General features: G+C 38.6%; 3 protein-coding genes and 1 long non-coding RNA gene across 17 annotated transcripts in view; 2 read left to right on the top strand and 2 right to left on the bottom strand.

The window, feature by feature from the left end:
- LOC115735585 (DNA repair protein REV1) overlaps positions 1-25,397 on the top strand; it is an 870,695-nt gene that overhangs the window by 160,151 nt on the left and 685,147 nt on the right. The gene's annotated exons all lie outside the window — the stretch shown is intronic.
- On the bottom strand, positions 6,721-23,974 carry LOC115735963. Its single transcript, XR_004014826.1, has 3 exons — positions 23,965-23,974; positions 15,435-15,447; positions 6,721-7,377 (listed from the first exon to the last, which is right to left on the bottom strand). It is a non-coding gene; the product is annotated as an uncharacterized LOC115735963 (long non-coding RNA).
- On the bottom strand, positions 8,020-11,119 carry LOC115735960 (protein ALP1-like). 2 transcript variants are annotated; one of them, XM_030667443.2, is made up of 2 exons: positions 9,540-11,119; positions 8,020-8,127 (listed from the first exon to the last, which is right to left on the bottom strand). In XM_030667443.2, the coding sequence occupies exon 1, from the start codon at positions 10,997-10,999 to the stop codon at positions 9,617-9,619; it is 1,383 nt and encodes a 460-aa protein (XP_030523303.1). In that variant the 5' UTR covers positions 11,000-11,119; the 3' UTR covers positions 8,020-8,127; positions 9,540-9,616. The 2 variants fall into 2 exon arrangements, with proteins under 2 accessions (XP_030523303.1, XP_030523302.1); XM_030667442.2 differs by having other exon boundaries at positions 8,020-8,133.
- LOC115735959 (E3 ubiquitin-protein ligase MBR2-like) lies at positions 15,527-25,212 on the top strand. 12 transcript variants are annotated; one of them, XM_048272928.1, is made up of 8 exons: positions 15,527-15,581; positions 15,713-15,786; positions 16,135-16,327; positions 16,747-18,516; positions 23,524-23,574; positions 24,355-24,435; positions 24,521-24,667; positions 24,859-25,212. In XM_048272928.1, the coding sequence occupies exons 4-8, from the start codon at positions 16,834-16,836 to the stop codon at positions 24,988-24,990; spliced, it is 2,094 nt and encodes a 697-aa protein (XP_048128885.1). In that variant the 5' UTR covers positions 15,527-15,581; positions 15,713-15,786; positions 16,135-16,327; positions 16,747-16,833; the 3' UTR covers positions 24,991-25,212. The 12 variants fall into 12 exon arrangements, with proteins under 12 accessions (XP_048128885.1, XP_048128884.1, XP_048128886.1 ...); XM_048272927.1 differs by having other exon boundaries at positions 23,524-23,562; positions 24,337-24,435; XM_048272929.1 differs by having other exon boundaries at positions 23,524-23,562.

The following is a 25,397-nucleotide window of genomic DNA, read 5'->3' on the forward strand; positions in this document are numbered from 1 at the left end:
ATCCGTTGAAAGAATCAGTCAGAGAGAGAGAGAGAGAGATTGAAGTGAACCGGCGTAAGATTTGATACACCTACTGATAAAATAGGCCAAGCGTTTGACCAAAAGCACAGAAAATGGAACTGATTGCTGTCGCCGGGGGGAAAACACCGGATGGTCTGGTAATCCGTCCGCCGTCCGAGGATTGGTTTGATCTTCAAAATGGCCAAAATTCTAGGCGGGTCCGTGGACTCATCTGTAAATGGTCGGTGATAAAAGGTGACTTTGACTAACTGACCGATCCTTGAAATGTGTCGCGATGGCGCTGACATGTACATAAAACGTGGATAGACGGTCTTGAGTACCCTACCCGAAAGTAGGAGTGAGCAAATCGGACTGTCCGAATCAGGAATCGTCCGGGCCGGATCGGATCGATGGTCCGGTTCTCGGTTCTAGATGGACTGGTCCGGTTCCTGGTTCTTAATATTGAAACCGGTGATTGAGCGGTCCGGTTCCTGATTCTAGAGACGTAGGACCGGATCGGACTGCCTGGACCGGGTTGGTCAAACTTAAAAAAAAAAAAATTTATTGTTTAGGGTTTGCTTTCTTTTGCACTTCGCACTCACAGCCCTGCCTCTTCGGTCTTCACATCTCTCGCAAGTCCCAGCAAATCTAGCAAATACCATACCATACCACTACTTAGCCTTTGACTCTTAGCATGTGCCTCTCGCTCGCCACCTCCAACCTCGCTTAGGTCGCTCGGTCCCCTCTCACGCGTGCCTCTCTCACTCGACGCCTCCAGCCTTGCTTGACTCACTCGGTCCCTCTCGCTCGCATCACGTCCTTCTCGGTCGACGCCTCCCGCTTGGAATCTCGGCTCAACTCTGGACTCTCGCCTCCCTCTCTCACTCTATTTTTAGTCGATCGCAACCGCAATAGCATTTCATCAATGTAAATACTCAATGCTTTCTGTTTTTAGACATTCTAGAGTTCATGGGCATCTCGTCTCATTTTATTCCTCCATTGTCTTTTGCATGAGTACAACTTAAAACCGTGCCCTTCTGATTTGGATCGCCGTTCTTGAGTATTGGGTAGTCCTCAAAAAAACTTGTTGCGGCATTGCTTTCTTAGGCCTTATGCGATGGTTCTTGTGTTTATCCTGTTAGGATTACACATATGATTGGGAGAAAACAGTGTAGATGTTGCTGCGTAATTTGCTTTTACGGGGATTTGTTCTTTGTCACTTTGCTGTTGTTGCTAATTGAACTATATTACTTGATAAATGTCCACCAAATGAAGATTATGACGAATTAGCAATCGAAGGCATCGGGTGGGACACCTTAAGCACTACTATCGGATGTTACATGATGACTTACTGAATGTCCTTGTCGGATTATTGTCATGATCTGTTGTGATTATCCAGATTTCTATTGTTCTTTGCTTTAGTTTGTATTTCCTATCCACGCAATTAAGTCAAACCGATGGAAGTTAACCAAATGGCCATTTTACATAACATACGGGGAGTCAAGCAGCTAGAAGTTTACCATACAATTAAGTATTTTGTATTTGCCTTATTACCATGTTTTAGGATACATTATTTGCTACCTCGTTTTTCTTTTGCAATGACCTGTTTTATTTCATGCTTTCTAACGTAGGGTGAAGAATAAATCTTTAGGCTTCACACCCAAAGCTTCCTAAGCATCGCACCAAAATAACGTCCTTTCAGCATTTACAACCCCAGTTTACAAGAAAAAAACCTAAATAAAGCTATACTAGAGTATTTGAAAACTGGATTGATCAAAGAATCAGCACTTACATCCTCTCAGCATTAGGCCCATATTTTGCAAACCGCATTGTGATTTCTCGGCCATCAACAACTCTTCCCGTAAATAGATGAGTAAAGCGGGATACTAATATGGATAACATAGACATGCTCCAATTGACTTGTCCAAATGCGTAAAGAAAGACACCTTGTCAAGCTTTAGGCTTCACTCTCTGCTAATGGAAAAGCATTGTTATAAATTTAAAAAAGATGTTCTCTCTTGATGATTTTAGCTTTGTTAACTATTATGTGAAATATATCTCCCTTTGCTTTTATAACTTATAATCTGTTGATTCAAGTGATTTACTTATATGTCAATGAAAGTGGACAAATCCATTGATGAGATGACTTCGCCGATGGACTCACTAGTACACGAAGGTGAACAAGTTTTCGAAGAGGAAGTCGACACAAATAAGGTATCTCATGATTGCCCCATCGCCATCGCTACTGGTAAACGAAAATCATCAACAGCCCGATTTCATTTTCGTAAGGCTACAAAGATAAGAATGGGAAAACCGAGGTGTTTTGCAAATATTGTGGGGCAAGGTATTGGTATTATGTTAATAATGGTACTTTTGCTATGTTGAAGTACTTGAGCAGGTGCAATAAGTATCCTTGCAATTGTTTGTCCCACGTAGAGTAGATATGACTCAAATGACTATGGGGAATACCGGTACTAGTAGTGTTAATGTCTTATCGACATGGGAGTTTGATCAGGAACGTTGTAGGCAATTGCTTGTTCGAATGATTATAGTGGATGAACAACCTTTTTCATTAGTCGAGCGTATGAGATTCTGTGATTTTATCAACCAGCTACAACCTCTTTTCAATCTCATCTCAAGATTTACAGTGGTTAGAGTTGCATAAAGTTGTATCTTGTTGAAAGAATAAGTTTGAAGAATTTTTTTCGCAAGCTTAAGTCTAGGGTCGCACTCACGATCGATACATGGAGCTTTACTGAAAACTTAAACTATTTATGTCTCACTGCACATTTTATTGATGATAATTGGAAATTGCACAAAAGGATCATCAATTTTGTGGTGATGTCTAGTCACAAGGGCAAAGAAATTGGGAAAATGATTGAGAAATGCATCTACGAGTGGGGAATAGAGAAACATGCGTCAACGATCTCTATGGATAATGCTAGTTCGAATGATGTAGCCATTAAGTTTTTGAAAGCTAAGTTTCTAAAAGATAAGCTATTGATCTTAGATGGTGAAGCTTTACACATGAGGTGCATGGCTCATATTTTAAACTTAATTGTGAGGGATTGATTGCATGAGGTACGCGATTCTATTACACGTATTCGAAATGTTGTTATATATGTGAGGGGTTTTCCCATAAGAATTAAATTATTCCGAGCTTGTATCGACAGTGCAATGATTACTTATAAAGGTTCAGCTTGTCTTAATGTTTCCACTAGGTGGAACTCCACTTATCTCATATTAGACACTGCCTTAAAGCCGAGAAAGGCTTTTGAAACCGAGCTTGAAGATGAAATTCCTAAACAGGAAGATTGGGAAAATGCGAGAGTTCTTATCATATTTTTGAAGAAGTTTTATGATTCCACCAACAAGATGTCCAGGACATTGTATATCACTTCAAATTATTATTTTGACGAGATAGCTGGTTTATATAAAACTCTAAAGCAAACAGAGAATGCTTTAGTTCCTAGAGTGAAAGCTATGGAGGTGGAGATGAAGGAAAAGTTTGACAAATATTATGGAAGTTTCGAAAAAGTGAACATGATGGTTTTGATTGGGGTGATATTGGATCCAAGAAAAAAGATGAAATATGTGCGATATTGTTATAAGGGTTAATACCATGAAAAACCCTAAACCGGTACATCCGTGACAAATTTATCCTAAACTATTTTTTTGACCACGAAAAATCCCAAACTAGTACACTTATGACAAATTTACCCCAAACTATTTTTTTGACCACCAAAAACCCTAAACCGGTATATCTGTGACAAATTTACCATAAACTAATTATTTTGATCACGAAATACCCCAAACTGCTACACCTGTGATAAATTTACCTATAGTTAAATTGATTTAATATCACGAAAAATCTCAAATTGATAAACTTGTGACAAATAGTGGGTCAAAACTCCATACTAGTATACCTGTCAACTATCACGTATCACCAAATCGGTAATTTGACGGTTAAATTTAACGAAAATTAACGAAGGATAAATTTGTCAAATGTGTACCAGTTTATGGTAAATTTGTCACAAGTGTACCGGTTTGGGGTTTCATGTGGTCAAAAAAATAATTTGGGGTAAATTTGTCACAAGTGTACTAGTTTGGGGTTTTACGTGGTATTAACCATTGTTATAAACTAATCTATGACGATGATGAGATAGTAAATGAGAGGTACAATTATGTGAGGACTTACCTGGAATGTTTTTTTTTTAATTTTTATGAGAAGTCTTGTGGTTCCGGACCTTCTGGTGACAAACATTTGGGTGTTCAACTTCTCATTAATGCTGGTGATAGTTCGAATCCTAATGGCCATGAGGAAGGTCACAAAGATGAGGTTGGTTTCACTGCGGGTATCGATGTGAGTTTCGATGGGGACAAGGCGTCTGAATACTTTATGGATGAGGAGAAAAAGGTAGCCGAGGGCAATTTATCCGAGATCGAAAAATATCTTTAAGCCGCACGTGAAGAAGGTGGTACTCTTGACATTTTGATATGGTGGAATACTGCTAGCCAAAAGTTTAAAATCCTCTCTTTGATGGCTCGGGATATCTTGGTTATTCCTGTAACAATCGTTGCTTCGGAGTCCACTTTCAGCACATCCGGTCGTGTGCTTAATGGCTATCGAAGTTCTTTGACTCCTAGAATGGTGGAAGCTTTGATTTGCGCTCAAGATTGATTGAGAGTGGTTAACAAGCCAGTTAATGTTGAAGAGTGCATCGAGAATGCAGAAAAGTTCGAATCGGGTAAGTCGTGGATATATCTTTTCTTTTGTATCTTGTATTTCTTTCGTATATCTAACAAGTGAATGATTTAATTAATATCTTTCTTTGTTAGCTATGGATGATGTTTATTTGGAGCTTACCGGTAAATAGAGTTTATGAGTTGGTGGAAGGAATATACATGGTGAGATTTTTCATTCATTATTTGAGTTCAATTTTCCATTAATTCTATTTCTAGTTCAAAACTAATGTTCGTTGCTTATATATATTTTTTGCAGGTTGGCGCACTTTTGCTTCATCCATCAAATATTAAGAAAGGACTTGAAGTCAAGAAATCTTCCCATTTTTCTATTTCACTATCATTTCGGTTAATGTCTGGTGATCATCTGTATTTTTTCCCCTTTGGGTGTGCTTTCAATGTGCTTTTGATGATCATATGAGGATGCATTGAATTGTCGTTGAGTTTTAAAGCTTGGACCGTGGGCACCCTCTTTAAAAATGCAAATACTGCATATGTATAATGTTCTTACTAATGTTATTAGAATGTTGAATATTGATGCAGCCATTGGAATTGGGGAAGTCTTTTAGTTTTCCGCAAAGTGGGGAAGTCTTTTGCTTATGCACCTGTGAAGAAGTCTTTTAGTTTTATGCAAAGTTATAGTTTTGTGTAGTTTGAAGTTTGAACTGGGGAAGTTTTTAATATTCCATATGGGATTAGATGCCTCATGTAATTTTTGGGCAGCATGTTTTTTTTGGCCATTCAGATCAAGTTTTAGTTAATTACACGGGGATATTGGTCCTATAACTTAGACCATTGTGCAATCAAGTCACGTAGCTTTTAATTAGATTGTGTTATTGGTTCCAAGAAGTTAAAATAAAAAATTTATCGTGTTATTGGTCCTTAGAACCGATCGGGAACCGAATCGGACCGATTGTTCGGTCCAGTTTCCTATTCCTAGGGTGGCTGATCCAATTCCCGATTTCGAAAAATGGGAATCGGGACCATCGGTCCGATTCCCTGTTCTTGAAAGGAACCGGACCGGATCCGAAACCGATCACCCCTACTCGACGGTCACACATAATTATCCACGGGATGGATCTTGACAAGGCACCATTATAATATTTTTTCATCAAAGCATGCAAATGTGCTACTGCTTTCTAAAAGGTTGGACATAAATTGACAAATCGTCAAAATTTTTAAGAGTAAATTAGTAAAAATAAAAGATTTAAAATTAAAGGTTAATATCACGGAAAATCCTAAACTAGTACACATGTGATGAATTTACCCAAACTATTTTTTTGACCATAAAAAATCCTAAACTAATACACTTTTAACAAATTTATCCCAAACCGGTACACCTGCGACAAATTTACCTTCCGTTAGTTTTCGTAAATTTAACCATCAAATTGCTAAGTTAGATGGCATGTGGCGGTTTACTAGTTTATGATTTTTACCATTTGTTTGTCATAGGTATATTAATTTGAGATTTTTCTTGGTATTAACCTATTTTAATGAAGGGTAAATTTGTCACAAGTGTACTAGTTTGATTTTTCGTGGTAAAAAAAATTAATTTAGGGTAAATTTGTTACAAGTGTACCAGTTTAGGGTTTTTTACTATTAAAAAAATAGTTTATGGTAAATTTGTCACGGATGTACCGGTGTTTGGGGTAAGTTTATCACATGTGTACCGGTTTGAGGTTTTTCGTAGTAAAAAAAAAAATAATTTAGGGTAAATTTATCACGGATGTATCAATTTAGAGTTTTTCATCGTATTAACCCTAAAACTAAATTGGCACAAGTTAAATAAATTTAGGATTTTGTGTAGTTTTTTGTAATTTCCTCCTACATTTCGTCGTAATTACATAAAAATGGATCAATTTGAATCGAATTATTTTCAACCCCGACCCGCCCATTTATCAGGCCTACGTTGAACAGTCCGTGTTCACTACTGCGACCTTTTTCTATTGTTTGTGAGCATCACAAGTCCAGTATTTCTGTTGAAGCCAATTATATTCTCGCCGCAAGATAACTAATCTCAAGTGAACATCCTATCAATGTGGCCTTGGCATGGAATTTAAACTTGCATGTTCTCTATTTCAACTCAACGTTCCGAATTTGTCTCGTACACCACAGCAATGGTTCGAAACACGATCCTACCGTGCCTTCGCGGCGATTGTTATTCTTGCGGGAAACCGGCCACTGAATTGTTGTGTCAGTTGAGGGGTCATGAGGACCCCCACAAAAACATCAGTTTAAGGGGTCATGACAAGACTAGAAAACAATAACAACATAGAAGTAATTCGTTAGACAAGTCAAGAAATCATGAGGCGGTTGATGCAGAGGCTCCACTCGACCCGGGACTTTCCGGCTACACATCCGCGAGAAAAATGGCCCAGAGAGAGTGCTTCCTCCTGTCAGCTATAGAAGAGTTTTCCTTTGACAGCAAAATAATTCTGCTTTTGCACTTTCCAGGTGTAATGTTACTGAATCCTGAAGAAACTTGTCGCTGAATTCACGTCATTCCGGCAAACTTGAATACAGATGCAGCTTACCCGATTCATTGTACCTGATCACATTTCAAACAAGTTTAAGCAAACGGCAACACAGACCTTGAAATTGGGACACAGCTTCAAGATTCAAGACATGGCCATGCTCGAAAGCAGACAAGGATACTAGCCAGCTCAGAATCCTCAACAGCCAAAACAGGAAATTAACAGTGCAAGTGGTCCTCAAAAGGTTCATGGGATTGCGAGATCACATGCCATTAAATTGTCTGACAACACAATTGGACAGATAAGATACATAGATTGTTTTGGTTCATCTCCTTTACTCATTCTTTCTGGCTTTATCTAGGAATATTAGATTCCGTGAGGATTGTGACAGGAGCATATTTACTAGTTATTTAAGGAGATAGGAACTTGTATCTTTCCTTTCCTGAAATCACTCATCACTCCCCTTGACTGTTCTAACTTGTAGATCCCCTTTTGAAGAATTTTCTATCACGCCTATTGGCATTAGCATGTACATGTGGAACCATAAACAGCAGATATAAGTGATGGGTAATATGCTGATCTGAAAGAGCGTAGAAACCAACTTTTCGTACAAGAATAACCTAATGGCCACAAAATATAGAAAGTTATTTAATTGCATACCTCTCTAGCCATCAGCACAGGTCTTCTGAGCCCCATCTTCGGGCAGCATAAATCAATTCCGCATCCAGCCCCAGTTCATTACGCCTCATGACTGTTCTCACTCTTGTCCAGTCAACTGCTTAGCTCTTGCTTAATGACTTTGAATCAACTTGCTCTTTCCTGATGGACTTATCCATGGTGCTTCTAGTAACCAGAATGACATGTTGTGATGGACCATCATCAGATTGATCAACTTTAGAACTGGTTCCAGCTGCAACTCCAAGTACACTCAAGGAATCAATGATGGACAGGAAAAGAAGGGAAAATAGTGCAATGCATAAATCAACTAGTTGTCTCTTTGACCTAGATCTTCCTTATTTTCTTATGTATATTGTGTACTTCAATTCCTCTGGACTGGTCATGATAAAGAAATCGAAGCCTTTTTACTAATGTACTCATTAGTTAAAGAAATCAATCGAAAAAACAGGGTAGCGTTACATTTACTCTGCTTTGATAACTAATTAACATCGCATAATACAAAGCAGTACTCAATGTAGATGACAGTGCATATACAATAAAGCGCCAACAACAGAGAGAAAAACAAGTCACAAAATAATTGCGGATCTAAAGTAACCATCTAACATCTAAAAGTCCTTACGAAAAAGGATCGGGCATTAATGGAGCCAAAGCAAGCTGTAAAACGAGAGGCGATCTGAAAATTCCCATTGTAGTTGGAAATTCAATGCTCGATAATGTAAAGATCCTACGACTAATTCTGGCATGGAATAAGGATGCTATAGTTCTCCCTCACCTGTATTTCAACAAGTGCATTAAGATATGTGCCTTAATCACACCATTGATATGTTGCTTCCGTTACAGTTTATATCCTTGAAAGTTTCCAGTAGTTATGAAACCCGTAGGCAGAATCCGACCTCATAGCATTCCAACAAAAGTGCAAAAACTCTCGGTGCTGATTCTTATAGTCCCTTCAGATTATGAGATTTTCACATTCAATATGTTAATTGAAAAGGGAATGCGCGTCGCTTGCAATGTAACACAAACCTCAAACCAACCAAGAACATACTAACATACTGCTAGACCATTGAGGGTGAGGAAATTAGAGATGCAGTAAATGCAAGATTGGATAGATTGTTTATGGAAATGTTGTTGAACTGTTTTCGCCATACGGCGTTCAAGTGTCTGTCTGGTAGTGGGTGGGCAAGGCTGGTTGCTTTTCCAGGGAGATTTATGGGAGTGTTAATTGAGAAAAATATCAGAGTAAATTGCAGATAGTTGATGATTAAATCGGAATCAAAGTTTTGACCAAAAAGAAAAAACCGGAATCAAAGCCACTCTTCCTGTTCACATGGAAGAAGAGCCTCTGGTCTTCTCATTCTGTTCCCGGAGCGGTATAGCAAAGCATCGTTGGAAGGTAAGAGAGCCATTTTATTTTTCTTTTTGAAGACTCGGTAGGAAGAAAAATCTCACTATGTTGCTACACATCTAACAGTTGTTGCCCAATGTTTCTATACAATTTCGTCATGGAGAAACCCTTGCTTGAAGTTTGAATTGGAAAAGGCTCCTCATTTTCTACTCTGCCAAAATCATTGGCTCTAAAAGAGTAAATGCTACTAAATCTAAATCAAAGAACCCAGGAAAATTCACCAAATAAACCTTCTTTACCTCTGCATTGCAGGGGAAAAAAACCAACCCCAAAACGATTCCCGCCCCATTAAATCAGCTGCAATCAGATCTCTCTGTCAAGCTGCAAATGCACTGAACAACTGGCCACTAAATGAATGGCTCTGGTCGTGGAAATCCTTTGCTAGTGCGGCCAATGCATCTCGCAGAACCAGACCTTTTCCAGAACTTACCTCCCAACCAGCATCCACAAGATGGTGTGTCTGATGATCGTGCAATGAAGTATCTCCTAACTCAGTACACAATGCCGAATAGTCCTCCCTCATTAGCAGGGCGTTATGAAGAATCGAACAAGCGCCTACATAAGCAACTGCGGTCCTAGAATCCTCTTTAATCGGCCTGCTTAAAACACCCCAATTCCTGAGACTAGCGATAGTTTTAAGGGCAGGCATAAGCATCAAACTATGCGCTACATTGAAACAAGCCTCACATGATCCTGTCGTGGCATTCGCAAAAGGCACGATCAACCAAGGAAGCAGAGGGTACCCTACATCTCCAATTAAATACGGGTTCACATTGACCCCCTTAACATCCACAGGAGGCAAATTCAGTAACCTATCTTCCTCGATGTCTTTGAACAAACTCGATAGCCAAAGAACTCGTGACCGGGCCTTATCACCGCGAAATCCTGCAATGACACTCAGAATTCTTGAGGTGGAGTCAACGACTATTTGCGCCGCGACAGTATCATTAGGCCCGCAATCGGTGAGGATCTCAAATCTTGCACAATCAATCACACCGCAGCAATTCGGCAACCCAGTCAGCGACTCGAACCCCCTTGACACGAATTCGAGCTCGCCCGGGCTCGGGAAACCTGCCCAGAACCGGAAATTGGTGCACAGGACTCGGCACAACTGCTTGGTGCAAAACCGAGAGGCCGACTCAGAGACTCCAAACTGGCGAGCCACGTCAGAGTGGTCACTGCCGGTGGCCAGCCGGAAAAGCCCGACCCCGAGGCGGAGCTCTGGCGACAGGTTCAGCGGCGACCCAACCGGGTCGCGACAATCCAGCAACGGCTCGAGCAGGCCCGCGAGCCACTCGAAGGTGGAAGACGTCATCTTGAAAGAGCTCACGAACGAATCGGGACTCCGAGCCGGACCGAGCCCGACTCGGCGGCGGCCACTGGGTCGGCCTCCGAGCTCCGAGTCGGAGTCGTCCGTCTGATCCTCACAAGCGGGCCCAGAGTCCGGCTCTGGAGACCGGGTCCTCTTCCTTTTCCTCGAAACGGGTCGCGGAGACAAGGAGGCGGCGATCTCGTGGTGAGAGAGGAAATGGGCGATCAAAGGGAAGAGATTTGCGAACGAGTCGAAGCCGTGGGGAGAGAAAGAACTGGGATTCGAAGTCAGAGAGAGGGGGCTCGAAGAAGGGAAGAGGAGGAGGAGCAGCAGCATGATCTCGGAGACGAGACAAGACAGTAAAGCTGCCAATTTTCTTGATTCCATGGTTTTCTTTCTTGCTCGCCTCTCTCGAGACTATCGGAGAATGTGGGGGTGTTTCCGGTTCTTTCTTTTGGATCGGAAATCGAGAGGAAGAGCAGAATCTCAGAGAAGGAAATCGAGAGAGAGAGAGAGGGACAGAGACAGAGAGACACTTGGCTCCCGTTTGATTGGCTGTTTTGGTTTGGAAGCTTCCCCCAATTTTTTTTTATAGCGCACGTGAGAGAAGTGTCTTTGTCGGAACAGCGGGAATGATTCGGCGGTGCTGCTTCGAGTGAAGTTCCCATGAGCTCGGTTTTGACCATTTTTCCCATCTTGTGGGCTGATCTCGTGGCCACGCTGTTGCCACGTCATCCGAACTGCTCTCAGTTTTTTTCGATGCATATAAAGTTGTCTGATAACTCATTCCGCTTGTTAACACTCCGATGTTCAATTTAGGGATAATTAGATAAAAAAAAATTTGAATTTTGGCTAATGGGTAATATGATCTCTAAACGTTACTTCGATATACAATGCAATCCTTTGATTTTTAATTTATTCAATGTAGTCTTTGAACTTTTAGTACATATTCAATTTAGTCATCGCTTCTATAAAAGTGTTCGGTGTTGTCCTTTCATTAATTTGAGCTCAATATAATATTGAACATTTTAATATAATTTGGGGCATTACGTTGAACTGGTAACAAAAGTCCATGGATTACATTGAACAATTTAAAAGTTCGGGAACGAGATAGCATATTGTGGACTAAAGTTCGGGAACCACATTAAGCAGATTAAAAGTTTAGGGACCACATTGCATACCATTTGTGTTATTTTCCCTTCAATATATTAAATTTTGTATTTCGAATTGTAAATCAATGTCTAAATAAATGGCTGTATTTAATACAACAATCAACTGTTGCTTGACTTAAATTATCAATTGTGCAAACCAGATTTAGGATAGCATTATCATTATATTTGAGCTCTATTTCTATTAATAACTAATTTGTTTTATATGGCATAGGAACTCGATTTTTGTTAGTTGTCAGTCCTTTCGAAACAAACAAGTTAATTAGATTTTGTTTGGAATTTTGCACAAATTTTACACGGTAAAGGTTCCTCATTAAAAAAAAAATTGAAGGAAAGTAAATAAAAAAAACACCTTTTAACAAGACCACAAAGGATGATGAAAAATAATGCGGCAAAAGCAAAATGTATGTGAAGTTTCTCAAATTGAGGAGAAAAAAATCGTACAAATGACACGCTTATAAATTGTCGAGTCATATGCTTCTAATTATGGCGAAATTGAAGGAAATAACAAGTGTTTGTTCAGGTACATAAAACCAAATCCTGATTAATAATGTTGATGATGATGATACATGGTTCTGGATCATTAAAATTTTTCTCTAATTTTAAGGGTTTACACTTATCATAATTGTACTTTTCTTGAAAATTACAAGGCTAAAGTGCATTTTGTGGAATATAATTCAAGCCGTCAAATCCTTTTGAGGAGATCTGTTTATGATATAGGAGATGGAAGGAACATCAACATGCCCATTTTACCATGTGAATTATTAGGATCTTGATCCAACGAAAAAAAAAAGGGGTGATTTTTGGCTTTTAGTGTGACAAGTTGCGCTAGTTTAATTGGGGCCAAAAAAAAAATGGGGCTAACGAGGATAGTTTATTATAATTAACCACTAATCAATATGCATATCTGACACCATTAAGTAAGAACTAGTTCTTTAGCATTAGCTAATGACAACTTGATTCGAAAGGAATTTGAATGATTTTGAATATAAAAATGTGAATATGAATATCAAAAATGAAAAAAAATTCTCCATAAAAGTAGCAGATTTGTATAACAACCGATAATATGTTGGGCTTTGCCGATAAACAGTTTTTGTGTGACTATGAGAACAACAGTATATTATGGATTGCAAATTCTTGAATGAATGGACCTCACAATAATTTTCAAATATTTTTTGCTTATGTTTTGTAGTCTAAAAGAGGTTGTTATTCTTACGTTAAATTAAGGACTCTTGTATAATTATTTTCCTAATATGTAACGTTGCTTTAACTTTTCTTTTTATATTGAGATTGAGATGAAATAAAGGGTATTTTGGTCATATGAGGAGTGCATACCAAATTTAAAAGTTGAATTTATGTATGGTATAGATTAAAGAAAGAACTAATCCTTTTTTCTTTTTTTACCGGATATGTCAAATAACATACCTTTACAAGCAAAAAGAATTTACGTATGGTATAGATTTTAAAAAGAATTTATCTTTTTTTTTTCCGGAGATGTTAAATAACATACCTTTACAAGCAAATTCACATTACCCGTATTTCCTTTTGCATTTAATTCTTATTTATGTTGGGGATTGTGACTTGCCATAGTGGACATATTAGATATATTCGAGCCTCTAGGTTATGATTTCCTAATTATTTTCATTTAAGACAGATAGTCAATTGCAGGAGTGGAGACTATTATGTCTTTTGTTGTTAATGTATGCAGAAATGGAAATTTCATACGACCTCAAATCAAATCATGTTATGTTTCACATATTTGACTAGAAGGGCCTTTCGTCATTTGTAAATTATCATGGTTCATGCCCACCGAAAGAAATTCAGAGAATAAGAATCTTGTCACCCAATTTCCTTAAAAAGTTTTAACTTTAGCCGGGGTCCCGACTCTAGCTCAATTTTTTTTTATCTTGTGAAAAAGACACGAACTTCAACTTGGGTCTCAATTAAATCGAAATTTATTTTGTCTTATAAAAAAGTACAAACTTTTCAATCGATACTAAAATCTGAAAGAGTCAAGTTTCCGTCGAATATACGTGGAATGGCACATTAAATCTTAATGGCATCATTGGATGAAAGCTTGAGGTGGGTTAGACTTTGAAACTAATTGAAAGGTTATGCTTTTTATGAGATAAAAAAAAAATTTGAGCCGTAATTCCGATCCAATTTAAAGGCTGTTTTTTCATGAGACAAAAAATTTCGAGCCATATAAGCTAAAGTTTATTTTTTTTACGAGACAAAGGAAAATTAAGTTAGAATTGGGGCCTTGGCTAAAGTTTGTGTTTTTATATATTAGGTGAAAAAAATTTGGGTCAAAATTGCGACCTTAGGTAAAGTAAATACTTTTACAGGAATTTCTTGAATCTTGTCCAATTAATTTTAAAAATTTTGCGTAAATGCGACCATTGAAATCGCTGTATTGTTTACGAAACTCGTTAAATAATATTTTCTATCATCCTTGATTTTTTTATTTCCTTTTCTTTTTCCTCGAAAAACAATAATCGTTCATCAATTTACAAAATATGAATGTAGCAAATGGCCTTTACTTTTTCAAAGTAGCTAGCTAAATATTTTGTTTTCTTGTACATAAATACATTCAATGTGTTCTTTGTCATATCGTACTCAATTAGGTGATTTCATGAGTTAGTTTTTGTACATAGTCAAAGACGATCCATTATGGGATTATGAGATACATGACAATATATTCAAGGCATTACCGACAAGTGTCTTGAAATACTTACTTAAATTTCGTGGAAGAGATTTCTTCCACAATTTGTATGCTTGTCTTTAGAAAAGTTGAAATACCAAAAACTTATCAAATTATTATTGCACCACTTCGCAATAGAGACTTTTCATTTTCATAATCAAAATTGACGTAAAAAAGAAATCAAACCATTGAGTTTCCTGTTCAATGCCAACCGAGCGCCATTCATTCTCTCTAAAATTTTTGCAGCCTCAATTGAAGAAATACGAAGTAGAAATAACTCAAATAGAGATAAACCACTGGAGAGAATAGAATGAATTAAAACAAAATCGTATCACATCTGGGTACTAAATCTCGTAGTGCAACTTGTTGTGATGATAACATAGTCGATCTAAGACACTAATTTATTTGATAAGGGAAGAAAAAAGCATAAAATAATGCACGTAATCTTCGAAAAAGAAAGGTAAATTATGGACGTGAAACTTCGCAAAAAGATTATAATTCTTGAGGAAAAGTGACGTTACACATGTAAGTTTCGGAAATAATCAAGACAAACATGTTTGGGTGAAATTGAAGTGGACCATGTTGCCCAAAGAAGAGCTACATGTGTCCAAGAACAAAGGCTAACATAAATACGCATAATACAATTTGCAATCCCACGGTCGGAAATCGATAGTCTCCGTGGAAAAATAAAAAAAAAAATCAGAGGGAAATAAAATGGAGATTATCACACTGCTCAAAGCCAAGCTACCCCCTTAATCTCCTCTCCCCCACACCCCCTCTCTCTCTCTCCCCCCCATCTCTCTCTTTCTCTCTCATTGTATTTGCTCAGTGGCCCTTTCTCGTGTTCCGATCACCAGAAAAACGAGGAAACTGAAAGAAAAAAAATTTGTGAAGAAGACAACGCGGGTGAGTCGGAAACGCCTCTGATTGATTCGCCTTCAGTTGCAACCATTTTTCTTCGTCTTTTTTGTTTTGTGTTGTTTTGTTTTGTTTTTTTTTTGCTGATACCCATTTGATCTTTGCTTCATTTTTTGCCATTTAGAATTGCTCCGCTCCGTCTCAAGCAGACGCGGACTTGTGGGTCTCTGAGGTTCAGGTACTCTCGTCTTGATTCCGGTCCATTTTTTGAAATTGATCTCTCAAAGCAGCTGTGCTTGCTTGTTCATGTTCTTTGTATGATCTTGTGATTACTTGGGCTTTTCTTCTTTTATCGGTTTGTTTTTTCAGGTCGATGTTTTTCTGAAGTTGCCTTGGAGTTATAGGAAATGGGAAAACACCCTTAAGGGGGCGATTCTTGAAATGTAGAACTTTTTATGCTCTTCACTTGCTTGTGTGTTAGTTGTTCTTAAAGTGGCTAATCAGGGTCTTGGCATTTTGATATGGTTTATCGGATGGTGCTTGTTCTTTCTCCTTTCCTAAGGAGTGGCACTCAACGTACCAACGTAGTAATTTCATTAACTTCTCCTGCTCAAGGATTGGCTCATTGATTATAACACGTGTATCTGGTTCTACGTTGTACTATTTGGACTCAGTGATGTGGTTGGATTTTGCTGCTGGGATTGTATATTTTTTTAAGTGGTCCAACGCCACCATCGAATTCTGTTCGTTTTATCTGACATCTTGATTTGAAACTTTTGGATTGAATGTAGTCTATTATTGAGGATAGTCTGTTAAAGCATTTGGCTCTTGTACACCAACAATTGCCCGAGTAGGCTTTCTGAGCTTAAACTGCCCTTCTTTCTTTTCTGGACTAGGTTATCACGTCCATTAAGATGTTTCTGAGATCCAGCTTTCGGTTGATATGTTCGTGAGGCTTCATCCACCACTTGGTATCAGCATTCCGTAAGTTTAGATTAGAGAGATGGATTGTGTAGTTCCCGGTATTGCTTTGGCAATCAAGATTGTATAATTATGGTTTCCTTTTCAGTTCCTTTATTGATCTCAGTATCTCTCACGTGCAAAGATGGTTCTTAAGATTTTCTGCATAACTCCCGATGCCCCAAATTGAACTCCATACCTATAATTTTTGAACAGAGAGAGATCAACTAAATGCGTGGAAGTAAACTTAAGTGACATTCTTCATTCATTTCATTCTAGTTTATAGCGATGCTACCGCTAGTAACTTGTATTTTCTACTATTTTGCTCAATGCACATTCCTGAACAATTCGTGCCCAGTTATATAAATACCTTTGTACTAGTTGCCTGGAGGTTTATTTCTTGGTGAGTTACTTTGCACCTTTATCTGGCTTCCCTGTGCCAGGGAGGTGATGCTGAACGCAATCATTATTGGAAGTTGAAGGACGGTTTGCGTCTTGTGCTCTTGATCAGGAGAAGAGAGTTTGCTTTAATGCAAGGGCAGAAGAGCAACAGTGGTTCAGTCCCTGACAATTTTGATGTCAATATGGGGTCTTTTTCTCACAATAATGACCTGAATCAGCACTCTACTCTGAACAACAGTTCACATCTGGAAGGTAGTCGTTTCTCGATTAATATGGGATCTTCTAGTGAAGCGACACTGGCGAATGCGGTCGGTCATGGCATTGAGGACTTCACTGGGTGGAGTCTGGGTCATCCTAGCTCTATATTGCATCAGGAAAGCCAAGTTAGTCACGAAGATAGAAAAGGGAAACAGTCATGTGCCCCTACAATGAGTGGTGAAGGAGGTTCCAGTTCAGCAGGAAGACAATTTGAACGGCCTAATGTGTTTCTTCCGGGGTTGCATATAAGCAATCAAATCCCTGCCGGCCCTGTAGGTTTCCGCAATTCAAGTACTAATGCTGATCCTTGGCGTGCCAATCTGAGTGAGCGATATGCAGGTCATACTGCTGGACCTGGAGCTTCTGCTAGTCCTAGTCCCAATAACTCTCGTTCTCAGGAAGCTGATGATATGATTTCAGATATAGCTTCGTCGGCTAATTTTGGGAGTTTATCTAGTAGCTCTGGTCAGATGGAGGAGAGACATGATGGGTCGAGTTCTTCCATGGGGTACTGGGGATCATCATGCAAGAGAAAAGCCTTTGAAGGGACTTCGGGACATCCACATGCTGGTTCAAGTTCTGGTTACTATCCTCAAACTGAAGGCGTACCTTGGCCTCCTACTGGGCTGAGTTTGTCTCAACCTATGTCATGGAATTCTCCCGGCGCTCATTATCAGGAGCCACTGTACCCCAGAACTGGGATTGGCATGAGAGAAGGTAACCCTTCCCCATTTTCTTCTTCAAGGGTAACAGGAAATAGTGAGATTCCCCCGAGAAATTACAGTGGGCAGCTAAGCTCAGGACCTCAACAGGAGTCTGATCCATCGAGGAGTGCCAGGCGTGCTAATGCCTTTTCTCTTCAGCAATCACATAGATCTCGTCGGCCTAATCCTTTGGACCCAAGATTAGCATTTATGGTGGCAACCAATACGCACACACCACAGACAGAGTTGAATATGAGACCTCCCTCTGGTCCATCGAGAAACATGGATGCTGTTCCCTGGAATGCGACTTCTGCATTGAGAAGTAGCAATGTTTCAAGTTCTTTTCTTCCTGGAGAGGTAGTTGTCCAAGAGGGAGTAAATTTTAGAAGCAATTCGAGAAGCATTTCCGATGTTCACATGGTTCCATTAGCTGAGGCCAGAACGCTGCAAGATCCAGCAAGTTGGAGTTCAGCTGGTAGAAACACAAGTGGTCCAAATGGTCGTCCTACTGTTCTTGTGGATGCCAGTTCAAGTGTCCAGTCGTCACCTCCTTCCCGGATACCTATCCAATCACCAGTCCCATATGGAGAACAATTACTGGAATTGGCTCCTTGGTCTCTCTCTCCTCCTGTTGATGGCGAGTTGAGCAGACGCAGTAGCCCCTTGCTCCCAATTCCATCAAGTGCATCTTCGTTGCAGGAGATAGCAGTCTCAACTGGAGCTAATAACCAAGGAAATCATCCTGAAAGCACAAGATCTTCCTCTGCAGATAGACGACTTGAAGGTGTGCATGAGTCCTGGCGTGCTTTAACAGCTAACGTAGAAGGGAGACAACGCGTTGTATCCGAGGTTCGTCTTCTAAATGTTTTAAGTTCTTTCAAGATCATAATTTATGCATATCTAATTGCTTTAGTTCTGGGTTGCCATTGCCTCAATCTGGCATGGTTTCCAGTTATTATCTTAGTTAGGAATGGTGATTAACTGAGTCCAGATTATGGATTAACATAAAATGGCAAATATTAAATAAGCATAACATGATATATCTCAATGTTCCAATGCTACTTTGGAAGGGACAGAACTAAATATGCTCGCTTGGAGGGAGGGAAAGTCAAAGCCAGTTGCTCTAGTATGAGTAAAAGCACACTCTTCTTCTCAATGAGACTGTTTTCTGACATGCTCTCTATAATCTGATGTACTTCGAAGTAGTTTATTGTAATTCATCAAGAGATGGAATTAGCTTCAGAAGAAAAGCTTGACCATTGATGAAAATTTGACCTCAATGATGTGAGAGGCCTATGATACTAGATGCATGCAAAACAATACATCTTTTACAAAGTTGAGTGCTCTCATAGCGGATACTTCCAAAAAGTAAAAGAAATTAATGCGAGTTTGATTTATGCATTGTGATGTATACTGATTAAGTTACCTTTAATTTACTCTTCTGATTACAGTGAAAGGTATTAGTGATTGGAGTCTGTTAGAATCAGGACCATTTAATCTCATAAGAAAATGAAGCGATCATTTCCTGGATTAAGCCAACTAAAAGGATATTAATCACAAGATGAGAAGTACAACTGATTGTGAACATAATAATGGCTTCATTATTTAACTATTAATTATGATTTTGTAGAAGCTCTTTTAATTCAGAAAAATATACCATTTATTTTCAAGCTCATGCACAGCATGGGGATGGTACTGTTTTCTTCATTATGTGGTTAGAAATATTACAGCAATACAAATGATGATGTCAGCTCCTATGACCTTGAAGTTCTACCTGTTGCTTGGTCTCTCTACCTGTTTTTAAACTCATGCTTTGGACCTTGCTTTCAGTAACTTTTCCAATCTGTCATAACTCGAGGGTTCAATGAGATCATCTAAGACTGCCTCAATTTTCAGAAGCTGAGTTTATGGTTTGTCTTGTTCCCATCTTTGGTAAGGTCATTTGCAGCCACCATATACAGTACTGACTAGACAATGGTTTGAAGGATGAGGCTATTCTGTATTCCACCATAATGCAAATTACTCAGGAACTTTTCTTCAGAAGGGTCCTGGGCGGAGCATGTGAAAGAAGCCATACGATGGACCTTGTTATATGTACTCTGAAACATAACTGGGCATTGATGCAGTTGTCTGTCAAGTGGAGTTTACAGATTGAGTGTGGATAGCATTGACGACCATAATTGTCGGTTTTATTTGCATCTTTTGAGAATTTGACCGACGTAAGCAATAGGAGTTTTTTTCTTTGGAACTATCGCTAAATAAACATCCAAAATCCAAAAGTTGACTGATTTTTTCCCTGATTCATCCTCATAAATCTCTCTTAGTTCTCTAGGCTAGTAATGTTTCTCTTTGATGTGAGTTCATCTTTTGGTTTTGATCTGTCATTGTGGTACTGTTCTTTTCTTGAGGTTTTGATCATTCCTGTGGAATTGAAATATTTTATGAATCACTTTTCAAGTCAGAACTCATCTTTTTGCTTTAGAGTTCAAATAGATCGGTGGTCCTACTTTTATAATCGTCTGCTTCACATCCAAGATGTCTGGAATCATGATATGTCAATTTGGCCAAGGGCTATTCCGTAATCAGAGTTTTAAAGTAGTCTTGGAGTGCTTATGTTAGTAGTGTGGGTACAGTGGAATGTAAGAGGATTTAAAGCTGAACAGGTTTGGAAACTCAAAATTGTTTGTGCACTAATGTGAATTTGGTACGAGGTTCACAATTCTACAAAACTATTTAACATAATGGAGGAGCCATAGCACAGTAAAGGAGAAAAGCAAATTAGGTAAGTCAGCTGTGAATTGGAAGCTTATTGAAACTCCGTACACCAAAATCAAAACATAGACTCTCTGGATGCTGGAGATATGGAGGTGGGAGCATAAAATGTGTTTTACTGATCAATTTTGATTGCCAGAAAAGGCACGACTTAGTGGAGTTATTCACGTAGGCCCTGTTGTTCGATTCCTTTTTAATTTAATGGGTTGATTTAGTTTCCAGAATGAAAAGATTGCTGAAACAACGTTCGTAATGGAATTTTTGTTTGTTCCAAATTCTGTACTTCTTACAACTAATTTGGCAATGAAATAATTCTATCTAAGGCCAGATATTGTCATTTAGATCTCTAGTTTGAGGTTGATTAGAATAGTCAAGTTCAATTGCTTGAAATAAAAGTATACAGTATTTCCATAAATTCAGAGAATTATAGTACTGTATTCTATGCTTGAATTTATATTTGACTTGAATCTGGTAAAAAGTAAAAGTAACGTTCTGATATTCCTATTGAGATAGGCATTGTCATGATAGAACGGTTGGAAATACAATACGACCCTATTCTGAAATGATGTGGTTATGTCGAATATCTAGGAATAAATTAACACTGGAATGCAAAGATATGCAGTTATTGCATTCATGTTTGCTAATCAAACTCAAATGCTCTGCCTTTATGCAGACATGATATGAATGAGTATGAGCACCCTTGAACATAGGGATGTCATTATGTGGCTTCTTCAGCGTTTAGTGAAGGAACACATATTCAATTAGAAAGAAACTGGTAGGATTTTGAAGAAGTAAGTATATGGTATACATGTGTCGTTGTACCGAGTTTGCTTGTTCTATATGTGGATGTGGAGCATCCATTCGAAATCCAGTTATTCCATGTGAGAAACCTTTTACAAAATCATCATTTCATCGCTTTACCGTCAGGCTTTTATACGTAGGTTCACTTCCATAGTCACACTTTAACAGATATTTCAATTATTCTTATAGTAGCAGTTTCCTTTTCTTTCATAATTTCCTTTAGACGATGATGTGGGCAACTAGCATGTATGTTCGTACTTTCCTACTAAGGTATACAAATTGTAAGGCTATTTCAAATTCCGGAACTTATACAAGTAGATTCTCAAGGACGTCATTGCAAATATATGCATAGACATGCTGGAACGTGACATCATATAGACCTGAATTTACCATAAGTAGAAGCTCAGGCTCTGTATCAGGGTCATTTGATCTTGTCCTCTTCCTTGTCTATGGAGCCAGTAGAGTCTTGAAGTCCAGGAAAATTTTTCGAAACCAAACCCATGTGACCTGTTATACAAATTGCTTGGAAATTCATGTCGGTTTCACAGTCTAAGTAGGATACTTTTGTCTTTGGTTCACAAAGAGGACAGCTTGGCTTGGTGGTAAGCACTCTTTTAGAATGTGAGTAGGGACTATGAAGTCCCGAGTTCAATCCCCACTGACTCCAATGCATAACGTTTTCTTATCGTTCTTTAGCTAATAATTGATTCTTGTCGTTATCGTGGCAAAATCAGTGAGTCTTGGTGCTCAGCTTGCGTGAGGTGATCCACCTAGGGACTACAAGGCCCTTGGTATGAAGCATCACCACTACTTAACCTCATTGGGGTTTACTATTCAGTTTGACTAGTTGAACACAGGCAACACAGGTTTGGTCTGGGTTTAGGCAGTTTGTTGTTCAATAGGGTTGACAGGATTGGACCTTGGACCAGTTTGAGAACTGCTGAAAAAATGGTTCTGATAAGTTTTTAAAACGACACAGGAGTGTATGCACATTACTGAATTTAAGTCTATGGAATAGGTTCTTTCATTGTGGTTATTGTGAGGAGTAATTTTCTTTAATCCTGAGTAAAGTGAATATGGGTCACTAATTCTTGACTTCCTTTTCTTGTGATTGCACTTTTTGCCAGATTATCTAGACATATAAAACTTTCCCAACACTCCATCAGATATCCGTGCTGTACATTTTCCTGCTATATGTGTTCGAATTTCTTTAATACTCGGGACTTTATTCCTATACACTTATCTTTTGTGTGTTTCCACTATATATGACAACACCACTGCATTTAATGGACTCGTCCATGAGAGCCAATGGATCGTTATCTCTCTCAGTGCTTGTTTATATGACATTCCTCGTAAATTATTTGATACCTCTTATGTGAAAAACCTTAGCTCTTGCTGTGGACTTCCTTTTCTTGCTGATTCGATTTCTGTTGGCTATCTGATTATGCTTTTTGAACATTCCATCATGTTGCTCTAATCATGTCTGTCCAGCTGGATATGTTATTTTATCTTGAAAGCTTAGAATATTATTCGTATGCCCTTACCTTCTGTGAGTTGCCTTTATATGTGGCAACATTGCCACATCTGATGGACTAACTTATGCGAGTCAATGCTCCACATTATTTCTTAATTAAGAGTAGGGGCTTGTTTTTGTGACATTCCTCATAACTCATGTGATGCCCTCTTATATGGAAAGTCCATATAGTATGTTGTAGTTTGGCGCTATTGTCTGTCTACGAGATTCTGTGACGTTGGAGTAATGACGTACAAGATCTATTCAAACCTGTGATTTATCTCTATCTGAATTTTGGAATTATAGATAGTTTTATCTAGTGATTACTGTCTTTTCATAATAAATTTTGATGCTATGCCAGATTACATTATTAGTATCTGAAAGTATTGAACTCACTGTGCTCGGTAGCCTATTATTTTTTTTAGCTCTTTTTAAATCTTATGTATCATCAACTGCTTTTATGGTATTATCAATTGGCGGCATTATGCTCTAGAGTTGTAGAGTACTACTTTGGAGGTATTCAATTGTGTGAGATCCTTTGTTGAGCCACTATGCAGACTATTGATGCAATACGAGATCATAAAACAGCTTCAAACTAGTTTATGAGATTAATAAATGCTCTAGAACATGCAGATATAGGTGTGAAAATAGTGTGTGCATCACTGTACTTTTCTTAATCATTAAATTTTTATCTCCCATATATGGGTTTGCATATGATAAGTTGCAAATTGGGTGATATGGATTCACGGTAGCGATTTTCCTATTCGCAGATTCTTCAAGTTTTAGAAGCCATGCAAAGGGGAGAACGTGTACGAGCTGAGGTTCAGTTTTTATGTCTCGCTTTGTTTCATGATTATGTTATTATAGTTATTTATTAAAGGAATTGTCCTGGACTGTATCCGGTTCAGTAAACAGTCCTTTGTGATGAACTATGCTGTGTCAAAACATTCTTTCTTTACCATAGGCATTCTCTCGTCCTTATGATGGTTTCACTTGAAGTTCAGGGCAGAGTCAGTGAAACTCTGTCGGATACTGTCTAGTAACTTTGCAGGAAAAATGAAATTATCAACAGGATCACTTGCTTTGAGTTTGTATTCTTTTAATTATGGGATATTAGCGACTAGCTTCGCCGGAAAATTCTACCTTACCTCTCGTGTGGAACTACCAGTAAATTGGAGCATACCTCCTAATGTGATGTCGGGGATTTGAACTTATTTCCTTGAGCTCTTTCTGTATAAGGGTTTGCACCCCCTTTATAAGTGAATTTTTCTTTACCTATATAAGAAATGTCCGGATTCGCATGATCCGCATTGTATTGTTGCCTATCGGCTGCAGGTCATCTCTGGTTGTCTGCTCTAGCCGAATAGAAAGATGTAATGTTCTTTAGTTATTGTTTGGTTCGGCCAATTAGTGGATAATGTAACTCGTAAACTTCTGTTTGGTTTTACTTATAACTTTGTTTGTTGACAAGCAAGAGCTGATCGGACCCTTTGCAAATGATAAGAAAGGTCCCTAAAATATTTAATGATCTAGGATAATACCTGCTACTTTTGTTTTATTTTAATTATTGCTGTGTCAATCAGGATTACGTGATTTTTCAGCCCTTCTTAACTAACGGTTTTGGCGAGATGCACGACAGACATCGAGATATGCGCCTAGACGTTGATAACATGTCTTATGAGGTAACCACAAACAATCATTCTTTGTTTTCCTGGACATGCTGCAAGTTCGAAAGGTTTGTTTTGCTATATCTGCTTGGTTTTTCAGGAATTGTTAGCACTTGAAGAACGCATAGGAGATGTTAGCACTGGTCTGAGTGAGGAAACCATTTTTAAGTTCTTGAAGCGGCAAAAGAAGAACGTATCTGTCGCTGGAGAGCTCCCGCAGGATGTGGAGCCATGCTGTATTTGTCAGGTGAGAGCTCTAGCAAAGATATTTTAAGGTTCTTGCATTCGTAAATATGTCTTTGTTTCTGTGTCAGTTTTTACTAGTGTAAGATTGTCACCATATCAAAGCACATGAAGTTTTACATGGCAGATATTATGTTATTTCAAAGTTAAAGTTCTTTTATGTCCTTACCGATGCTTGAAGGTTAATTATGACAGGAGGAATATGCTGAAGGAGATGACCTCGGGGTACTGGGTTGTGGCCATGAATTTCATGCCGACTGCATCAAACAGTGGTTAATGCGTAAGAATCTTTGTCCAATCTGTAAAACAACAGGCTTACCTATATGACAGGTAGGAACTTCATGAGGCAGCAGAATTTCCAGTCAGAGCGTCACTTCATTCATAAGTCGGTGGATGATACTCTCAGGGTTATACATACAATTTTAGTCTGGACCCAGTTTTGCTCCTATATTTTTGGAGACAAATTTTACTGCATGAACCATTTTCTCAACTATTGGGATACTTAACAATTGAGAGATAATTATATAGACAATGACTGATCATTCATGATTTCGTCGTGCTGAAGCTGCATCCTATTCAGATGGTCATGCGGGTATTGGCCACCTGAAAGCTTTCTCAGAATATACCATATTGCAATAAAATTGGTATAAGATTAAAGCAGCATATAATAGGGCCATATTGCATGACATTACCTAAGGATTGTCGTTTTCGTTGTTAGTACAAGTTTTCTGTTC

This window comes from Rhodamnia argentea, chromosome 11 (assembly GCF_020921035.1).
Source record: "Rhodamnia argentea isolate NSW1041297 chromosome 11, ASM2092103v1, whole genome shotgun sequence".
Taxonomy (NCBI): Eukaryota; Viridiplantae; Streptophyta; class Magnoliopsida; order Myrtales; family Myrtaceae; genus Rhodamnia; species Rhodamnia argentea.